The sequence below is a fragment of the Morone saxatilis genome, unplaced genomic scaffold (genome assembly GCF_004916995.1).
Source record: "Morone saxatilis isolate NCDOM2014 unplaced genomic scaffold, NCSU_SB_2.0 Contig4, whole genome shotgun sequence".
NCBI lineage: Eukaryota > Metazoa > Chordata > Actinopteri > Moronidae > Morone > Morone saxatilis.
Genome location: NW_023339984.1, coordinates 6272291 through 6289345, shown reverse-complemented (window position 1 = coordinate 6289345; position 17055 = coordinate 6272291). Strand labels below are relative to the sequence as shown.

Genomic DNA, 17055 nt, shown 5'->3' with positions numbered 1-17055 from the left:
AGAGAGCCTCTCTAGAGGGATGTCATCACCAACCCATTCACACACACACACACACACACACACACACACACACACACACAGAGAGAGAGGTGGATGCAACGACCTCAGGTGACCTCATACTCTCACTCTTACAGATTAGGTGTAAAGATGAACAGCAGTGAAACCACACTGCCCGAAGCAAAGCCCCCGGTGTCACAAAAATGACATCTAAAGAAACACACTGGAAGACAGAAAGACAGACAGACAGACAGACTTAGAAACCTACAGTCTCACATACAAATGTCTCAGTTTGTTGACTTCTCCACCAAACTGGACAGAATATTGAGTCTGTTAAGGGAGTGCTGTGAGGAGAAACATCTTGGTATTTTTTTAGGTTGTTTCTGTTTTGTCATCTCTTCTTCTGTTGTTTTTTTCATTTGTCTTTCTCTATATTTCCATAGTCCATGAATCATCTGCTCACATCTACATCTGTTCACAACAAACCAACAACAAACCATCAACCTGTGTGACGATAGGTACAGGACGGATGCTCAGCCTAGTTTTCAGATTTGCTGCTCGAAACTCTTTCATTCTGCTTTAATGATAGGTCGTTTAGGTGAAGCTATACAAAAGCAGCCTTCTAATTTCCTGTCTGCAAATTTGTCGGTTAAAATAACTGTTGCTGGCAGACCAGATCAGCTCCAGCTAGCTAGTAATCAAGCAAATGTTTGCTCCAGTAATTGCTTGAAAATGCAGTCTCTGGATGATGTTTCCAACCTAAGATGTCTCAAATACGCAGTTGATGGCTACACACAAGATATTGTGTTAAAAGAAAAAAATCCTCTTTCTTCTTAAAATGTAGAGTCGTGTTAGTATTTTTCTAATGTCTTGTTACAGTTGCAAACAGATTGGTTGAGCAATTTAGCGAATGTCCAATTCGAAGGAAAAGATATTCCTAAAGAACAGTGTAGTTGGGTTTTTGTGATTTAATGCTGTTGAAAAAAACAAAACAAAAAAAAACAGTTGAAAAATCAAGACTTGTTTAGGTTGTCACTATAAAAAATGCAAATGCACAGACATTATTCAGTCTTCAACACTTCTCTTATATTTAACCGGCAATATGCAGACTCAAACATGACAGCCACAGGTGTACTGGTCTCTATGGGCCGTACCACCTGCTGGTGTTTTATGTTACACTCTCTCCATCTTGATTGCCCTTTTGCTGTTGTCCCTCTGCTTCTCTATCTATCTTTACCCTCCTTCCGCATGTCCTGTCCATTTCCTGTCCATCATTTTCCCCTCTTTCTCTTTTTACTGCTGGAATGTGTGACATTTTACCGCTTAGCACACGGCTCATCCATTGCACAAGCACATTCACAAATGTGCACACGTACACAACAATGCTCAGAGACATGCACACATACACAGAGGCAGGAGATAAACAGAGCTTTCTGAAATGCCAAACATAATACTACACAACAGAGGAAAGCAGCATGTTGTCAAGCGTCAACCAAGTAACTCAAACTTTGGTGAATTCAGTTTTTCACTTTAATTTAAAGGTTACTATACTTAACATGCTGAGGCACTTTCATGTCTATAGAAGCACCCACACAGTTACCCGAAAAGCAGTACTGTTCCCACAAAAAATGTTAAGGGTTATGTTATATCTCTGCGAGCAAACCAAATGATGAATAGGGTTTGGATTTGTTGCCAACACTCTTGCTACTTACTTGTGACATTCTAATACAACAACTCTCTCCAAAGCTACTGCTCAGAAATCAAGGAAACAAACCACAATCCTTGTTCTAGACAACATTTTCATTGGCCACCTTTGCCACAAGTGCCTTCTCATAGGTCCAGAAACATGAATTTCACTGGGTACTCAAGACTCAATTTAGCCAACTATGTATGCTACTAGATATCAGCTAAATGAAATTAATTAGAACAGAAAACACAGTCTGGGAATTGAGGGATGACTCACTGTCGAACGTCAAACTGACATCACATCTCAAACTTCAGCAAAAACTTTTTAATGGCAGCAGAAATCCAAGAATAGTATAATATAATCCAGGTTCTCAGGAAGCAAAAGCCATCTGGGATTCACTGCATAAAGTTAATCAGTGACAGATTAAAACCTGATGCCAGATGGATGCAGTTAACTAGCTGTTCAGATCCTGAGCTATAAATGTGTGTTAAATTTGTGTTATATGTAATGTGTGTTTTTCAAGCTGGCATGGATGATTACATGCACCAATATTGAAACAGGAGAAGACAAGGAAGGTGGCTGGATAAAAAGTTTGTTTACCAGCTGAGAATGCATCAAATGGTGGTTTGGCCATCAAGGACAAAGGGAGCACAAAGGTTCCTTGCAAGGATACTACACCAGAACAAATCTCTACAATAATTAAACTTAAAAACACTGGGGAAATTATCAAATGTGTCTTAATCGGTCACACAGGCAAAGTGAAGTACAGAATCTATGTCGATGTGCAAAAACTTTGATGTCACTGTCACCCACACAAGTTGTTAGCAAGGACACAAGTGCTTGGATTTTTTTTAACTCTAGGACATTAAACCCATGCAGCCCCCTCTAAACAACTTTGAATTCAGTGGTGTCAGAATAAAAGACAAACCAGACATTGTTGCTTAAATTTCAAGTCTTTGACAAGAGGTGCCATGGTTTCAGTCTGCCACCAGCAATCTTAGGAGAAACATGCTTAATACAAGACCTTGTAACAGTTATCAGGTGTTCTTTACATCAATGTACTGTTGTCTGCTGTTCTCAGTGCGATACAAAGCTTTTGTACTATGTTGCTGGTGCAGAATAGAAAGTACTCAGATCAGCACATGCTGTCCTCATTGGCCATTTTTTCCTTACCAAAAAGAACACTAAACCATTTTTACACTAAGAAACAGCCACTGTCGCCGTACAGAATGATTTCAGTTGCAGCCACTACAGGAAAGGTACATTAGGTTGACTTTCTAGAGTGTGTTTACATAATCTACAGAGGCGAGGACAAAGGACAGTGTCCACAAGCCCATTAAGTCTTGGCTAACATCAAACACTTTCTCACTCTATCAGAAGAGAAAATTAATCTATTAAATCTGTGCTGACAGTTTGTAAAGTGCACTCCAAGTTAAATGAGAAAGTAGAGTTGAGAAGACCAATTTGACTTGCAATTTCACCTCATCATGACTAATTCAAAACACAGACTGAAGAATTACTACAACTGAGCTGATAGAATTTTCTGTTCCACCAGCTACAGCAATCCCTTTATCCTCATGGCCCTGATTTTCATCTCACTGCGTATAGGAAACTGTGTATTGAAAAGTCTTTATTAGGAATAACCCCTTGAGATGTACCATCTCCTTTTCAAGGGGGTCTTCAAGGGTAGTATGAAATACAACAAAGCAAATGTTAACTAATTCAACAAGTAATTGATTTGAAATGTATGTCTTGAATCATCTGACATTTTACACCTATAAACCTTAATTATCTTCACACACTGGCTACTAACGCCTACACACACAATTGAATAATGTGTTCTTGATCTATGGACGTCAAGTCACACCTTAATTTACATAGTGATTGCACAGAAGTAGGACATGACGTTCTTTTCTCTAATTGCATTGCTCATTTTCTCAGTCTGCTAACTGATTTACAAAGACAACCTTTTTTAAAGTCATTTATGGTGTTTCAGCTTTTAATTAGACTATACTGAGACTTTATGAAATGTGTCTCTTCATTTAGCTACAACCAAAGTGTACAGAATGTGAAATGATTGATTTAAGTGATTTTTCAGCCTACCAACATTTCTACACAGCAAAAACAATAACAACTCAACTGCTTAGAAGACTTGTCTACCTTCACGCTTGATAATTGACATAGCTTGCTTCACCTTGAAATGAAATCACTGTATACAGTAATGAATTTGTGTGTACATCACTCATGGTTAATCCATAGTCTACAACAAAATCATCACAGACCTTGGCTGCCCAATGCAGCTTCCACTTGTAGCTTGATTAATAGCTCAACACACCTTTCACCTCAACGTGCTGAGCAAAAAGAGGCACATGTTGAGAGCTCCCTGCATGGGTTACTTCAGACTCATCCAGACAGCAAAATCGTTAATTTTTAATTGCAGGGTGAAAATCAAAAGATGCAAATGTGCAAATTACATGTGTGTAAACGAGAAGAATGCTGAGATCAAAATGATAACCAGAGAGATCTGTATTAATGTCAGTTCATTGCTTCTTTCTCATCCAACTCAGAATGTGAACTGGCTTCTGTTAAAGCTGAATGTGAAGTGACAAAGAATCCAACTCAGATCTTTGTACAGAGACTCTGGGCAGCTTTTTCTGTTTATGGATACAAATACAAAACATTGAAAATAAGCCCAGTTAAAAAGGTGCAAGAGACGTGAGACAATTCATTACATCATTCTCTCATATGACTGGTACATGAACAAAGCAAGCAGCTCATTAGTTTTAATTACCTCTGCCTCCTTTGTCTGCTAATACTGGCTTTTGCTGACACTGCTGCTGCCTGTCAACAAGCGTTTGCACCTGGAAATAATGTTTAGCACTCCCTTAAGCTAAACGCCTCTGCCCTCTTGCACAGCGGTATCAGGCAGCTTTATACGCTAACAGAGCATATTTTCAGTCTGAAAACCAAGAAATTACGATAACAAAGCATGTAATCTGGTAACACAGATATGTAAGGAGTGTTCAAGATCGCTGCGGTGTCACTTCACAGTAACTTGTTGTAGTCTACAGTTGATTCAAGAAATAGAAACCTTCTCTCTCTTACTTTTTCAGTTAGTTTTAACTGCATCACACCATCAACAATGCTAGACTGCCTTGAAAGGTTAAATGGGTTCTTTCATAGCAGACAGAGAACACATCATGTACATCTCACAAAGTCTTCTCATGTCAAACATTCAGGGTCTATGACAATTGCCTTCTTTTCAGCTTGACAAGAAAGCATATTGACAGTATCCAGTTTTCCATCAGCTCCAAAGCCAGAGCAGCATTTCCTCACCCCACAAGTAACAATCAGTACTTTAAATGCAAATAAAAGCAGGAAAAAACTGCACACTAGGCACCAGCGTCGTCAAGCTCATGTGGCTGAATGTCCTACCTTGACTCCTCGCACTCTGAACTCGGCCAGGGCTCGGCTCATCTTGGAAGATGCTGTCTGCAAGTCTTTCCCACTGGCTATGACTTTTACCAGCAGGGAGTCATAGTGGGGGGAAATGATAGCACCCTGGAAGGCAGAAGCACTGTCCAGACGGATGCCCATGCCTTCGCCGCTTCGGAAGACCTGGCAGAAACAGGACAGAGAAGCCAACAGTGAAGGACTTTGTATAACAGAATAATGTCTTTATCTGGGTTGTTATTGATTTGATATAGAAATGAAATCTGAGAATAAGAAAATAAACAGCAAACATACAGTTAACATTGTGAAGAAAAAGTCAGCAAATTATAATGAAATTAATTTAATTTGAGTTAACATCAAGTGTGGAGGCAGAGTCATGTACAAATAGCAAGAATGCTATACAGTACTTCTGTGTTGGCTTTGTTAAGGTAGATTCTCAGGAAAACTTGCACAATTTGTCAACTTTAGATATACTGTTAATAGGGCTTTCTACTATTTTTTGAGATATTTCTCAAATGTTCTATTGCAAGAAACAAATAAGTTACAGTAGTTGTTTCAGCTATGCAACGGTAAGGCTGTATTATGAAAAATTCATATCATATAGGAATAATAACCAGTATACTGATTCATCCAGTATATTGCCTAGCACAAAGGGCTATTATTGTATCACCTTACAAGGTCCAGTAATTTTAGTTTTTTTTTTTTTTTTTCATTCCTAACACCTGTTTGCAGGAAATATTTTTACAATATTTGTGTCTTCCTCAGTAATCAGTTTTTAGAAGTATTACAGTATTTAGGAAACAATAATGGTACAAGTGATAGCAACCCACTGCCTGAGCAGTGAAGACTGACAAGTCCCACACGGGAAAAATGGTGGCTCAGTGGTCTGAAATGTGTCAATGCGCTAGCTTCGAATCCAACCCTGGACTTTTGTTGCATGTTTCCTAGTCCTTCCTATCACCCTCTATTTTGAACTGTCAAAAACAGAAATAAAAACAGCAGAAACATCACAACTGCCTCAAATAAATTTGGCAGACAAACTTTCACACTGCATCCTTCCAAAAAAGTGCAAGATGCAGAGTCAAATGGTTTTCATTGCTATTTTCAGTTTAACATTTCAGTGCAGCACTGCAGGATTTTTCATTCCTTACTTGTTCTATTATCTCAACATTGTTTACAGCATTTGTTAGACTGTAATGTGGACGATTACAAACACAAAGCACGTCTGTCCCTACAACGTAGGCGCAGATTAACCCGCACTTGGAACGCGATGACAGACGGACATACAAGAGGAGCAAAATAAGGAGATGAGAGGGGAGAAAACAAGCATGAGATGAGTTAGAGATGGAAAGGCTGGACGGTTTCAAACCACTTGGCAAGAGAGCAGAGAGGGAGGAGAGGAGATGTGAAGAGGAGAGTGAGGACTGTCCAACACTACAACATATGGAGCCCCTCGAGGGCTGGAAGAGAAAGACGAGTAGAAATTATAATTATAACAATGTTGTGCCACACTGATGATATGCCGGTAATATTTTCAGACAATGTAGATGTGCAGAGCTGCCAACATTTATGACCAACAATATTTTTTCATTATCCTTTTGCTCTTTACAACTCACCATTTTACCTAGAGTGATTTTGCCCTCGTTCTTTAAAGCAATTTTGTTAATCTCCAATGGCTCGGAATGATCAAAATACTGTATAATTGCCTCCATAAAGCATGTTAGCAAAAATGTGCTTCAATATTACTGTATGATGACAAAGGGCTTATGTTATAACAGCCAAAGTGAATGGACCACCCATACCCAGGCTTCTGTAAAACCATGTTATACTCTAGTGCTACAGTAGCCATCATTAATAGAAGAATGCTAAAGCATGAAGCAAAAGGAACACACACACGCAAACACAACACTAGGAACACACTAGGAGAGCAACAGCAGGGAAGCATCAGATGTCAAATTGCTGTTACAATTTACATATCAATACATCTTAACATCAAGCTGAATGCTGAATTACGGCTATGAGTGGACATTAATGTATTTTTCAATTTGGATTTAATATTTCAAAGTATGGCTTATTCAAAGAAATATCCCGCACCAAAGAGGAGTTCTGATCTTTTTCAGCATAAAATGGAGGCCAAGTTGAAAGGGACTGCCTACATAAAGCTGTAAATGGATGAGATGCTGAGCAGAGGAAATTGTCACAAGTACTGCTGCCCACGCACACTGCCTCTACATCTGTGCAATATGCAGTTTCAAGGCTCAAAGCCCCAATTTCCAGGTTGTGATTTTCATAAAGCCCGGCACTTCCCTTTGATTTTAAAAGCTTGAGGCTGGTCATCAGCACTTCAAGTGTCACTGAAGTAGATCTCAAGTTCCACATTCACACTTTCTGATGTGCATGTGCAGAACTCTACAAACTGTTCAGTATAAATAGGTTTTATATTTGAGAAATATGATTACAATTACAAAAAGATTGCCGTCTGCGCCATTTATTATTTAGCAAGCTTCAACAGCTGTGCGCTCACAAAAAGTTTCCAGAGGACAGAATAAGTTTTGGAAATATTGACTGACACTTTTCTGGTGGGGACAATAAAATATTTGAATGCCACCCTGATATCTACAGGAGGGCCTTTTGCCACCACTTTGAGGATAATGGAATATTGTCTGCATGATTGTCACACATTATTGTGGACAATATATAAACAGTAAAAAATAATGACTTCCTCCAGACAGATAATAGACAAAAATTGGGCAACTGAAATTAAATATTTTACTGAACCACACAAAGCAGAGACAGAGGTGATTTCTGCAACTACCAGAACAAACTAAAAGAGTTTAAAGTTGAACACTAAAACATGCCTTTTGAAAAGGAGGGTTTTAAATAAATCTGACATGAGAAAACTGGAAGTTGGGTAATAAAAACAGGACTGTTAAAAAGAAAGGAATGCGTTTGCGTATAATCGATCGATTTCTCATTTTTGGATTTGTAGCCAACTCTCGGGCACTTTGTTTCCACAGTAGTGTTGAGGCAGTTGCCCCCCTCTGTGCCAAAGCCCCTGGGAAAATCTACACTGTGTTTACTTTTTCTCCCTATTCATTAAATCTTTCCTTACTGTGAACAAACCGCATTTTAAAATTGTTTTCAGCCACCCCATTAAGACTTCAGGCCAAGCATATACAGAAGGCCGATGCAGCTGCTAGTGTTGACTGCTGTGTTAAAGTGACTGACTGGCTGTCCGATGGCTGCCAGGGCTTTTCTTTGCACATTGTTATTTAATATCAAACTGCTACATCCCCAGGCGGGTGGGAGGGAGTATACGGTAACACACTAAACGTTTCTCACATTGAGACTGATGCTGCTCTTAGCTTTGACTTATTCAGTCAGTACATCCACACAAGTAGACTGAGCATCAAGGCTATTTTCAGCAACATCCTATTAATAATCACACAGTCTGGGCATTAACTAGGCAACAACAACAACTTGAAGTGATAAAGAGCAGAAGGAGCAGGATCAGTTATTAGTTCAAAGGCTCATCTGTTCCCTGACATCCTGGCCTTTGTTGTTGTCGTCTCACTGTGGCAGTAAAGTTTCAGAAACCATTAGGGCCACCCAACAGCCTCTTATACAGTTTCACATCTGGGAGCTGTCCACACCAACTAGGAATCTGTCGACTGATTGGGTGCCAATCTGTATCTACCAAAACTCATTAAAACTGACCTGATTGGTGGTCTTGAGACTATTTCTGTAAAGCCCCATGGGGTGATTGTGCTTGAGATGCTATCTGTATGTTTTGTGATTACATGCTGCAAACTAACAGTCTAACAGACACAAACAGGCAATTAGAGGATTATTTTGTGGATGTATCAGAGTTGTGAAAATGCACAGTCTAAGACAGCGTGTCATAATCTGATTTTAAAGAGTTGCACAGCTACTTCGCTGACAGCAACAAACACACAACACAGGGCTTGTAATTCAACAAGTGTATGGTTGTGTTCCCATGGCAAGGCCAGATGGTTAGTGACAACGGCAATTGCTATATTGTCTCCTGGTTGGCATTTTCACCAGGTGTGAGAGTCAGATGTGTTTTCTAATCTGATTGCTCAAGCTGCTCTATGATTACTCTACAAAACCATCCACGAGAAGAAGAAAAAGTATCTAGGATTTTAGGAGCACAATAAAGAGAATTTGTATGCAAGTTTTCTTGTGATGCTACTCAAACGTGTGATATAATCCAATGAAAGTATTAGTATCAGTCATAATAGGCCTGATAGGCAGGGGCAGATTTGGAAGGGTGGCATTCCTGGCCACCGTAGCTGCCACACTAGTTTGGTGTCAAATACTGTCAAATTTAACACATTAATTTAAAAAAATAAATGTGTTAAATGGATATTCATTTAATGATATGGCCACATTTTAGACTAAGTGATATGCTTAAGTTAAATGAAAAGAGACATGTATTTGGAAAATGTCCGAAGATGTGAAAATAAAACAATTTATTGATTTCTAATGCCACCTTTAGATATTTCTAATGCTTTGCCAATTCACTACAATACTGTAGTTAGATAGATATTTTCATTTTGGTGCTTTCCAAGCAAATATTGATATATGTGATCTTTCTGCCACCCTATAAAGTCTCCATAGCACCCTCTTACCACCCCTATGAATATTTCTTTATACCCGCTGCTGCATTTTGAAATGCAACACTGACCTGAACACTGAAGCACGATTGCAGAATCTTAGTGAACTGGATCCAGACAAAGAAACAACAATATAGTAAATACATCTGCATGAATGTAAACGCGTTAAAAATGCATTTAACAGCAATGAGCCAGGCAGACATAAATAAATACATATGCACACAGAAAACATTTTGAGCCCTTAAACACAAACCAACATTGTTCTAAATCGAATTCCTAACTGTAAACAATCTTGTCCTGCTCATGTCAGGAGACTAATCAAACATGTAGCAAGACAGATGTTTGCCGTTACACTTTACTGCACAAACATATATGGGATATGTGGTCGGACTGGAACCCGCAAAACTAGCTCAGTGGAGCCTCAGTTATTGGAACCACTCAGATGGAAGTTGTTTTGCAGAGAAAAACAAATAAAAAAATAACACTGAAAATTTTATTCCAGAGGGCTTTCAGAAACTGTGGATACACAATTTGAAGTATCATGCATGTGATTAAGGTTTAGAGTTAAACTGAATCTCACTTTAACATTAATTATTTAATTTCCAACAATGAATCCCAATAGACACAATGTGTGTGTTAAAGCACTTTCACATTCACTTTCGTCTGCTCTGTGCTAATGATGGACAATGTACTTTTATGCTATGCTTTTGTGTATGTGCCTTAGTGATATAAAGCATTATAATTTTGGCTTAGGGGCATATAGATATGAGATAAATGGGTGCCACAACAACCCAGGGACGAGAAAGTGCCTTTATCTCACACACTCAACGTGGAGTCAGACCCAAGCAGTGCATCTAGAGATCTTGTAGCCAGATGGATAGAAGAGAGAGAAACGGGCACAAATGAATGAAAAGCCAAGTACAATGTTAATAATTGAAGTCAAGGTGTCAGCTTCTTTCAGCCCAGGGCGCTGTCTAACAAGAGAACCCCACTTTCTTCTCTCACGCTCTCCCCATGTCGCCATCTCACTGTCTTGTGTCCTTTCTTTCACGCTCTCTGTGTAATCATTGACACTAATAATATAAGCACAAAGGCGTTGAAATGGACTCGCTGACAAATTATTGCACTGATTTGGACCCCATCATCTTGCACACTCTCTCACATGTTGTTGCTGCTGCTGCTGCTGTCTTGCTCCTTTGTCTATAGTAACCCAGCAACATACCCCTTGTTTTCCCGTGGATTCCTGTTTATCAGTAAATACACATAAACAACTTGTACACAAGCTCACAACAGGACCTCCAGTTATTACTAGCTTACTTGTAATATTAATAGTCTATTGTCCACTCCATTTCTCAGTGCTTGAAGTACATCACTCAGAAACCCTCCTCCACTCCCTCTGCAGCACAGGTCAGTGGTGTATTTCTCTGACATTATATGGTCTGCCGTGGGCACATTACAAATCCTTTCTCCCCAGCCTGCTTTTGCGGCCTTAAAAAACAACAGTATCTCAGATCTCTAAAAACACACTTCTCTTTTTAGGAATTCAGATAAGCAAGCCAATTTCCCCACTGATGCTCATGCTTTTAAAGAACAGTTTCTGGATGGGTTTCAGAGGCCCAAGTCATAAAACTTACTGAGCATGTGGTGGAAAGTGAAAAATCGAAAACAAAAAAAGCCAACAGCATGAAAAGTGGAGTCGCACTGTTTCACTTGACCATGCCGATATGTTACAAGTGTAATAAGGCAAGAGGACAGCTGTAAAATATGTATTTCAACGTTTTAGGAAAGAGACCATGTTATTCTGATGTACACGGATTTTGGACACTTTGCTATCAGTGGCTTGACTAAATAGGTTTAATCCAACAACTGGGAGATAACTGAACCTGTGAATTGCAGTAAAAAAATCAAAAAAAAAAAATCTATGTGCATTTGTCACAGTGGATTTGTCACAGTGCCTTGCAATTTATCATGGAGATAAATATCACACTCACCACTTTGAATTATACATGACTGAAAGAAATGGCTCTCTTTAGCAAAAGAAGAATTTCATTTCACTGTATTCATCTAAAGGGCTCAACTCCTGAAACTGCTTGTTCATTACTTCTTATTTACTTTAATTTCCACTAACTGTTATATGATTTTACAGGACTGGTTTTATACAGTATAGTGCACAACCACAAAACAATACTACATTTTTTTCTAAATGCTTAAGTCTTTAATTGCCTTTTTTGCATGTTGTCATACAAAAAAAAGTCTCACTGTACAATGATTTATTTTGGGCTCAAGCTATAAAAACAACACTGACATGTTACATTTTAAAGTTGTTATGGCTAATGTGTTAGAAAACAATATCCTATTTACACATCCAGCAGACACAGAGCAACATTAGCATTCATTCAGAGTCCTGTTTCTGGCACCCTGGCAGACATAAGTCAAATATTTACTTTACTCTCTTAGTAGCTCTTAAGCCACTTAATGCTCCACTATGTTCACCAACTAGAAGCTACCTTTGTGCTGGCCATAAAATCCCGACAACAAGCTGAAAGACGCTGAAATACTTTGTACATCATAGGTTAATTGCACAGTTCAATGTCATTTGATCTTTTTTTATCCATTACTTTAACTTGGTTGGTGGGTGGACTATCTCCTTGGTTGACCTTGTATTTTGGCTCATTCATTACTCTTAAGCCAGAAACATTCACATCACGATTCATATTAGCATCTGTGAAAAAGACACAGTCCTCGTTCTAATTTATTGTTGCTCAGTGCCAGAATACCTTTCTCAAGCTCACTTTCACTGCCAGATTTAAGTCTGGAAACATCCAATTGAAAATCGATTCAGCCTGGTCAGATGGGTACTGGACCAATCAGTGAGTGTTCAGATGACAAATGACTCAGTGCCTCACCAAACTCAACAGTATTTTGTAGATATAAAATGTCTTTTCAAATGTTTCAGTGTACCATTGTTTGCTTACTTATTAAGGGTGCAAAAAATTGGAAAATTGGAGAGGTAAAATAACCTTGATTATGGGTCTTATGTGGTTTCCACCAACGACTGAATAAGATCCTTGTTACTTTCAAAACCCTTTTAGGAGCTGTTACATGGTAATGGCCCAAATCTTCAGGCTCCTCGAGGCCTTTTGCCATTAAGTTAATTTCTCCACTCCACTTTGCTCTGCATCCTGACTTTACAGACTCCACTACCAAACCTCATTTATCTCCACCTTCTCTTCTGTGACTTTTCACCTTCTCACTATCACCCAACTGTCAGTCCTGCTGCTAGCTAGTTTAAGGTTTCCTCTTTGTTGTCAGGTCTTGTTTATGTATGGAATTGAAGGAGACAAAAAATCCAAACTTGAAGCTAATGTAGGAAGAAGAAATGGTGAGACAATACACACTGCCTGTATGAAACACAAAGACAGAAAGTGACAGCAATATCTGAGCTCCAACTGATAGTGTACCAATTAGAGATAGGAGCAGACAGAGAGGCAGAGGCACAGAGAGGTAAAGAGAGTAATAAAGGGAAAGAGACAGAATAACACACACGAGGAGAGAAGAGAATATAAGTGTCATGTTAATGTTTGAAGTCGAGCCGTGTGGATGAATCAAGGCAGGGAGAGCGGTTGTAGGGGAGAAGAGAGGTGAGGGAAGAGAAGTGAGACGGATGTCAAGAAGCAAAATATAAAGTTTGTTTGCTGGTAATTGGTTTAGACCTGATGCTTCCCAACTAGTGCTTCAGAATTGGTCGTGAAAACTTTATGCTGTTGTGTAATTCCTTTTCATAGGTGTGGGGTGTATTACCAGATATAATCAGGATAAGGAAAACAACAACAACAACTCAGCCTCACAGCCCATAAGAACAGGATTAGTTTTACCAAAAGTGGGAGGAACTCAATGACAAACAGAAATAAAATCCCACTTTTAATCATTTGACACAGAAACTATAGCAAACTTCACAACTTGGTCTCTAGTTTTAGTTACTCAGTGTCTCAGAAGCATCTTCCTACTTTCCCCTTCCGTGGCTAAATGAGTAAGTGGGTTGACTCCCAAGGAATTTGGTGACAGTTAATGGGCAGCTGTGGAAAAATTTGGCCAGCTTCTGAATTTATTTTTATGATGTTCTTCAAAACTGGGTGTCTTGCCGTCTCAGTTGCCGAGGATGCCTGTCTGTATCTTGTAACTGCAACGTGCAAATTTAAAATCTGGTCTGGGTATGCTGTCGCGAGCCCCCAGAGCCAGTATGTTCACCACAATTTCAATTAAGAAATCGATCTTCTACTTCCTTTTGTCTGGGGAAAAAGATCTTTTCCTTTTTTACAACATTTACAGATACTGTGATGTTAATGGGACTGATGTTCGCACATCTTTTTTAAGAATAAAATTAAAATACTTTCACCTAAACCAAAAAGGGAATACTGCCAGAAGGTAAAAGCCTACCTTTTTCAATTTGTTGACCATGTCAGTCAATCTAGCTTTGCTCCGCTCCTCATCTGATAACAGTGGAATCTTTTCATTTCAAACATTAACAGATGACAGGTTTACATGAGTGATGGTGTAGGTGAAACAACATATTGTGTTGGAAACTAAGCGTTTTCTAAACTTTTACTACTCTGTATGAACCCTGCCAATGGGATAGGAAAAGAAATGGGGGAACAAGGGGACATTTTTGTATGCAGTGCAGGGAGTAGATAAAATGGAGCCAGCCATGGAAATGACTAACAGGCTTATGTCTTAAAAGAACACTGTCTCTCACCTCTGCTTTTTATGCTCACACATTTACTCAAAGCATTCACATAAACAGAACTGATGCTTTGAAAACCTGTGTTATTATTAACTCAATTTTCATGAATGTATTTGAGAAGAAAACCTTGACACTTGCCTTCAATAATGGAATACATTTTACATTTTACAAAAACCGAATGCGGAATGCAAACACTGTAAAACTTTGGGAATACATAGGGAACATAGCGCATTTCTGCACAAACAACACATGCCTATTTTTATTCAGAGAGTTTTCTTCTGCTGGATATTGTAAATACTCAGAATCTCACATCACATATGGAAATCCACATGACAGCTTGTGTGAAAAGACCTTGAAAAAGAACTCATTTTGCAGCTATCTCTATTGAGAATTAGCCCACGCACACAATGTCCTGTAGAATCCTCTTATATCTACAAAGTCGATTGTCTTCAGAGGCTGAGATAAACTGGTTGGATGCCACTGATTTAGTCCATACAATATCACTGGTTTGGTCATTGGTCTCTGAGACTGCAAAACTAGCCAATAGACGGGAGACAATGTTGACCATCATGTAGTTTCAGGCAAAGTAGAAGATTCAGAAAATAGTGTGCATCTACACAAATAAAATTGAATTGAATTGAATGTACACATCCTCAACAATCAGACACCAAAATGTCACCAAAGTGATAGTATTGGCAGTTAGCAGGGAGAGCCTTACATTGATCTGCTTTTATATTGAACACCAATTACACTGAACTGATGCCTGTAGTGGATCATTACAGAGACCTCCTCACACTTCACTATCACACACAAAGGCACAGTTACCCAAGCATTCCTTTTTCGTTTTAAATCATTATAGAGACCTCCCTTGGCTCCAGTGGCCTGGTGACAAATATCTCCTGACTGGTGGTATCGGTCTCGCTTTAATTAAAAGTCATTTCCGCCTTCTCTAACCCTCCATATGTCATTTCAAAAAGCTAGAAACAAGAGAGCCATGATCAATGCAATTTCATTAACCGAGACTGGAGATTCTTTGCCTTAGTTATGTAGGAAAGTGTGTATGTCCTACGTTTTAATGGATATGATCAAATAAACATCCAGCCTGCAACACTTGGGCAATGTCGGCCCTGTTTTTGCCACCTTTCAGGTTTCGCTGACTCTTCATTATCTGACATGTGCTTGTCTCAAGCTTGCCTGGCAGTCCACAACCAAGTACCTGAATCCAAAATACAACCAATCCAACCCTTTCCTTCTATTTCAATTTTCCTCCTATCCTTTCAATTTCACCTTCATTTCCCGTCTCTATACAGCCTCTATTTTTTTTTCAACTCACAAAACCATTATCTATCTCACTCTCCCTGTTCCTCCCGCTCTGTGTCTGAGTCCCTAGGGCATCCCTAGCTTTATTTATCCTTTCATTCTTACTTCATTTAAACTCATTGCTCCCTTCCTTCCTTCCTTGCTTGCTCTGAGTTTGAGTGTTTATTTTCCTTCTGTCCACTGTATCCCTCTAATCATCTTTTTTTGGCAACTCAGACCACCAGCAGCACTTACAGGCCAAGGCCAAAAATATGTTTGCATATGTGTGTCTTTCATAACAAAACCATATTATGACTAAGTACTGACTACTTGGACACTCTAAGGGGGCAAGACACACACACACACACACACACACACACACTGCATTACACACACAAGCCCTCCTTTCAGTCCCTCGTTGCCTTTCATCAAAAGACTCATTTTTTGATACCCGACTAAATTGGCTTCTCCTTTCAATCCTCTCAGTGTGTGTGTAAGTGTGTGAATGTGTGTGTGTGTGCTCCAGACGGAGGTATAATGACCCTAATGAGCAATAGAGGATCTCTGCTGCTCTCCGGTTTTTCCTCCTTTTCATTTTCTCCCTTTTTCTCGCTCTCTGAAATTTCTATCAATTATCGCCCATTCTGCCTTGCCTCCACTCCTCCTCAGAACAGTCTTTAATTTTACTCTCCGTTCATATTCTCATTGCCTCTCCTTTCATTTCCACTCTTTCCCCCGTCTCCTTTTATTTCTCCTCCACTTCTGTCCTTTTCTCACGTCTCCCCTCCATTCCTCACCTGTCATCTCCTTCTCTTGAATCCTTTCTTCCTTCTCAAATCTCTTTTCTTTTCCCATTTTCTACCCTCCTCTCATCACACATCCCCTTCTAATTTCCTTCTTGCATATCTACTCCCCTCTTCTCTCCCCCCTCTTCTCCATAATAAAAAATCCCAGAGCTGTAAGTGCCCAGCTGCTAGAAAAGGTTAGCCTTAAATGTTCATGTTTTGTCTAACACATTAAGCGGAGACGCAAACACGTACACCAAATAACACCACACACTCGGGAAGAAATGCATGGGCACGGATGCCTGCCCACCCACATACACACACAGTTACTCTTATGTCTCATGCAGTATTAAACATCAGTGCAACCATTAGAGTCAGTGGCAACCAGATGTCTGTGACGGCACTACAATCTGTTTGGGGCTTTAGAGGTGGGATGGGTGGACACACACACACACA

The 17055-nt window shown here is 39.4% G+C and overlaps 1 protein-coding gene across 2 annotated transcripts in view; it reads right to left on the bottom strand.

Moving 5' to 3' along the window:
- Nucleotides 1–17055, bottom strand: part of LOC118338182 (pyruvate carboxylase, mitochondrial-like) — a 314296-nt gene that overhangs the window by 177837 nt on the left and 119404 nt on the right. For both annotated transcript variants that reach the window (XM_035675438.1, XM_035675439.1), the window contains exon 12: nucleotides 5120–5302. In XM_035675438.1, coding sequence (XP_035531331.1) covers nucleotides 5120–5302 — 183 coding nt within the window. The remainder of the gene's footprint in view (nucleotides 1–5119; nucleotides 5303–17055) is intronic.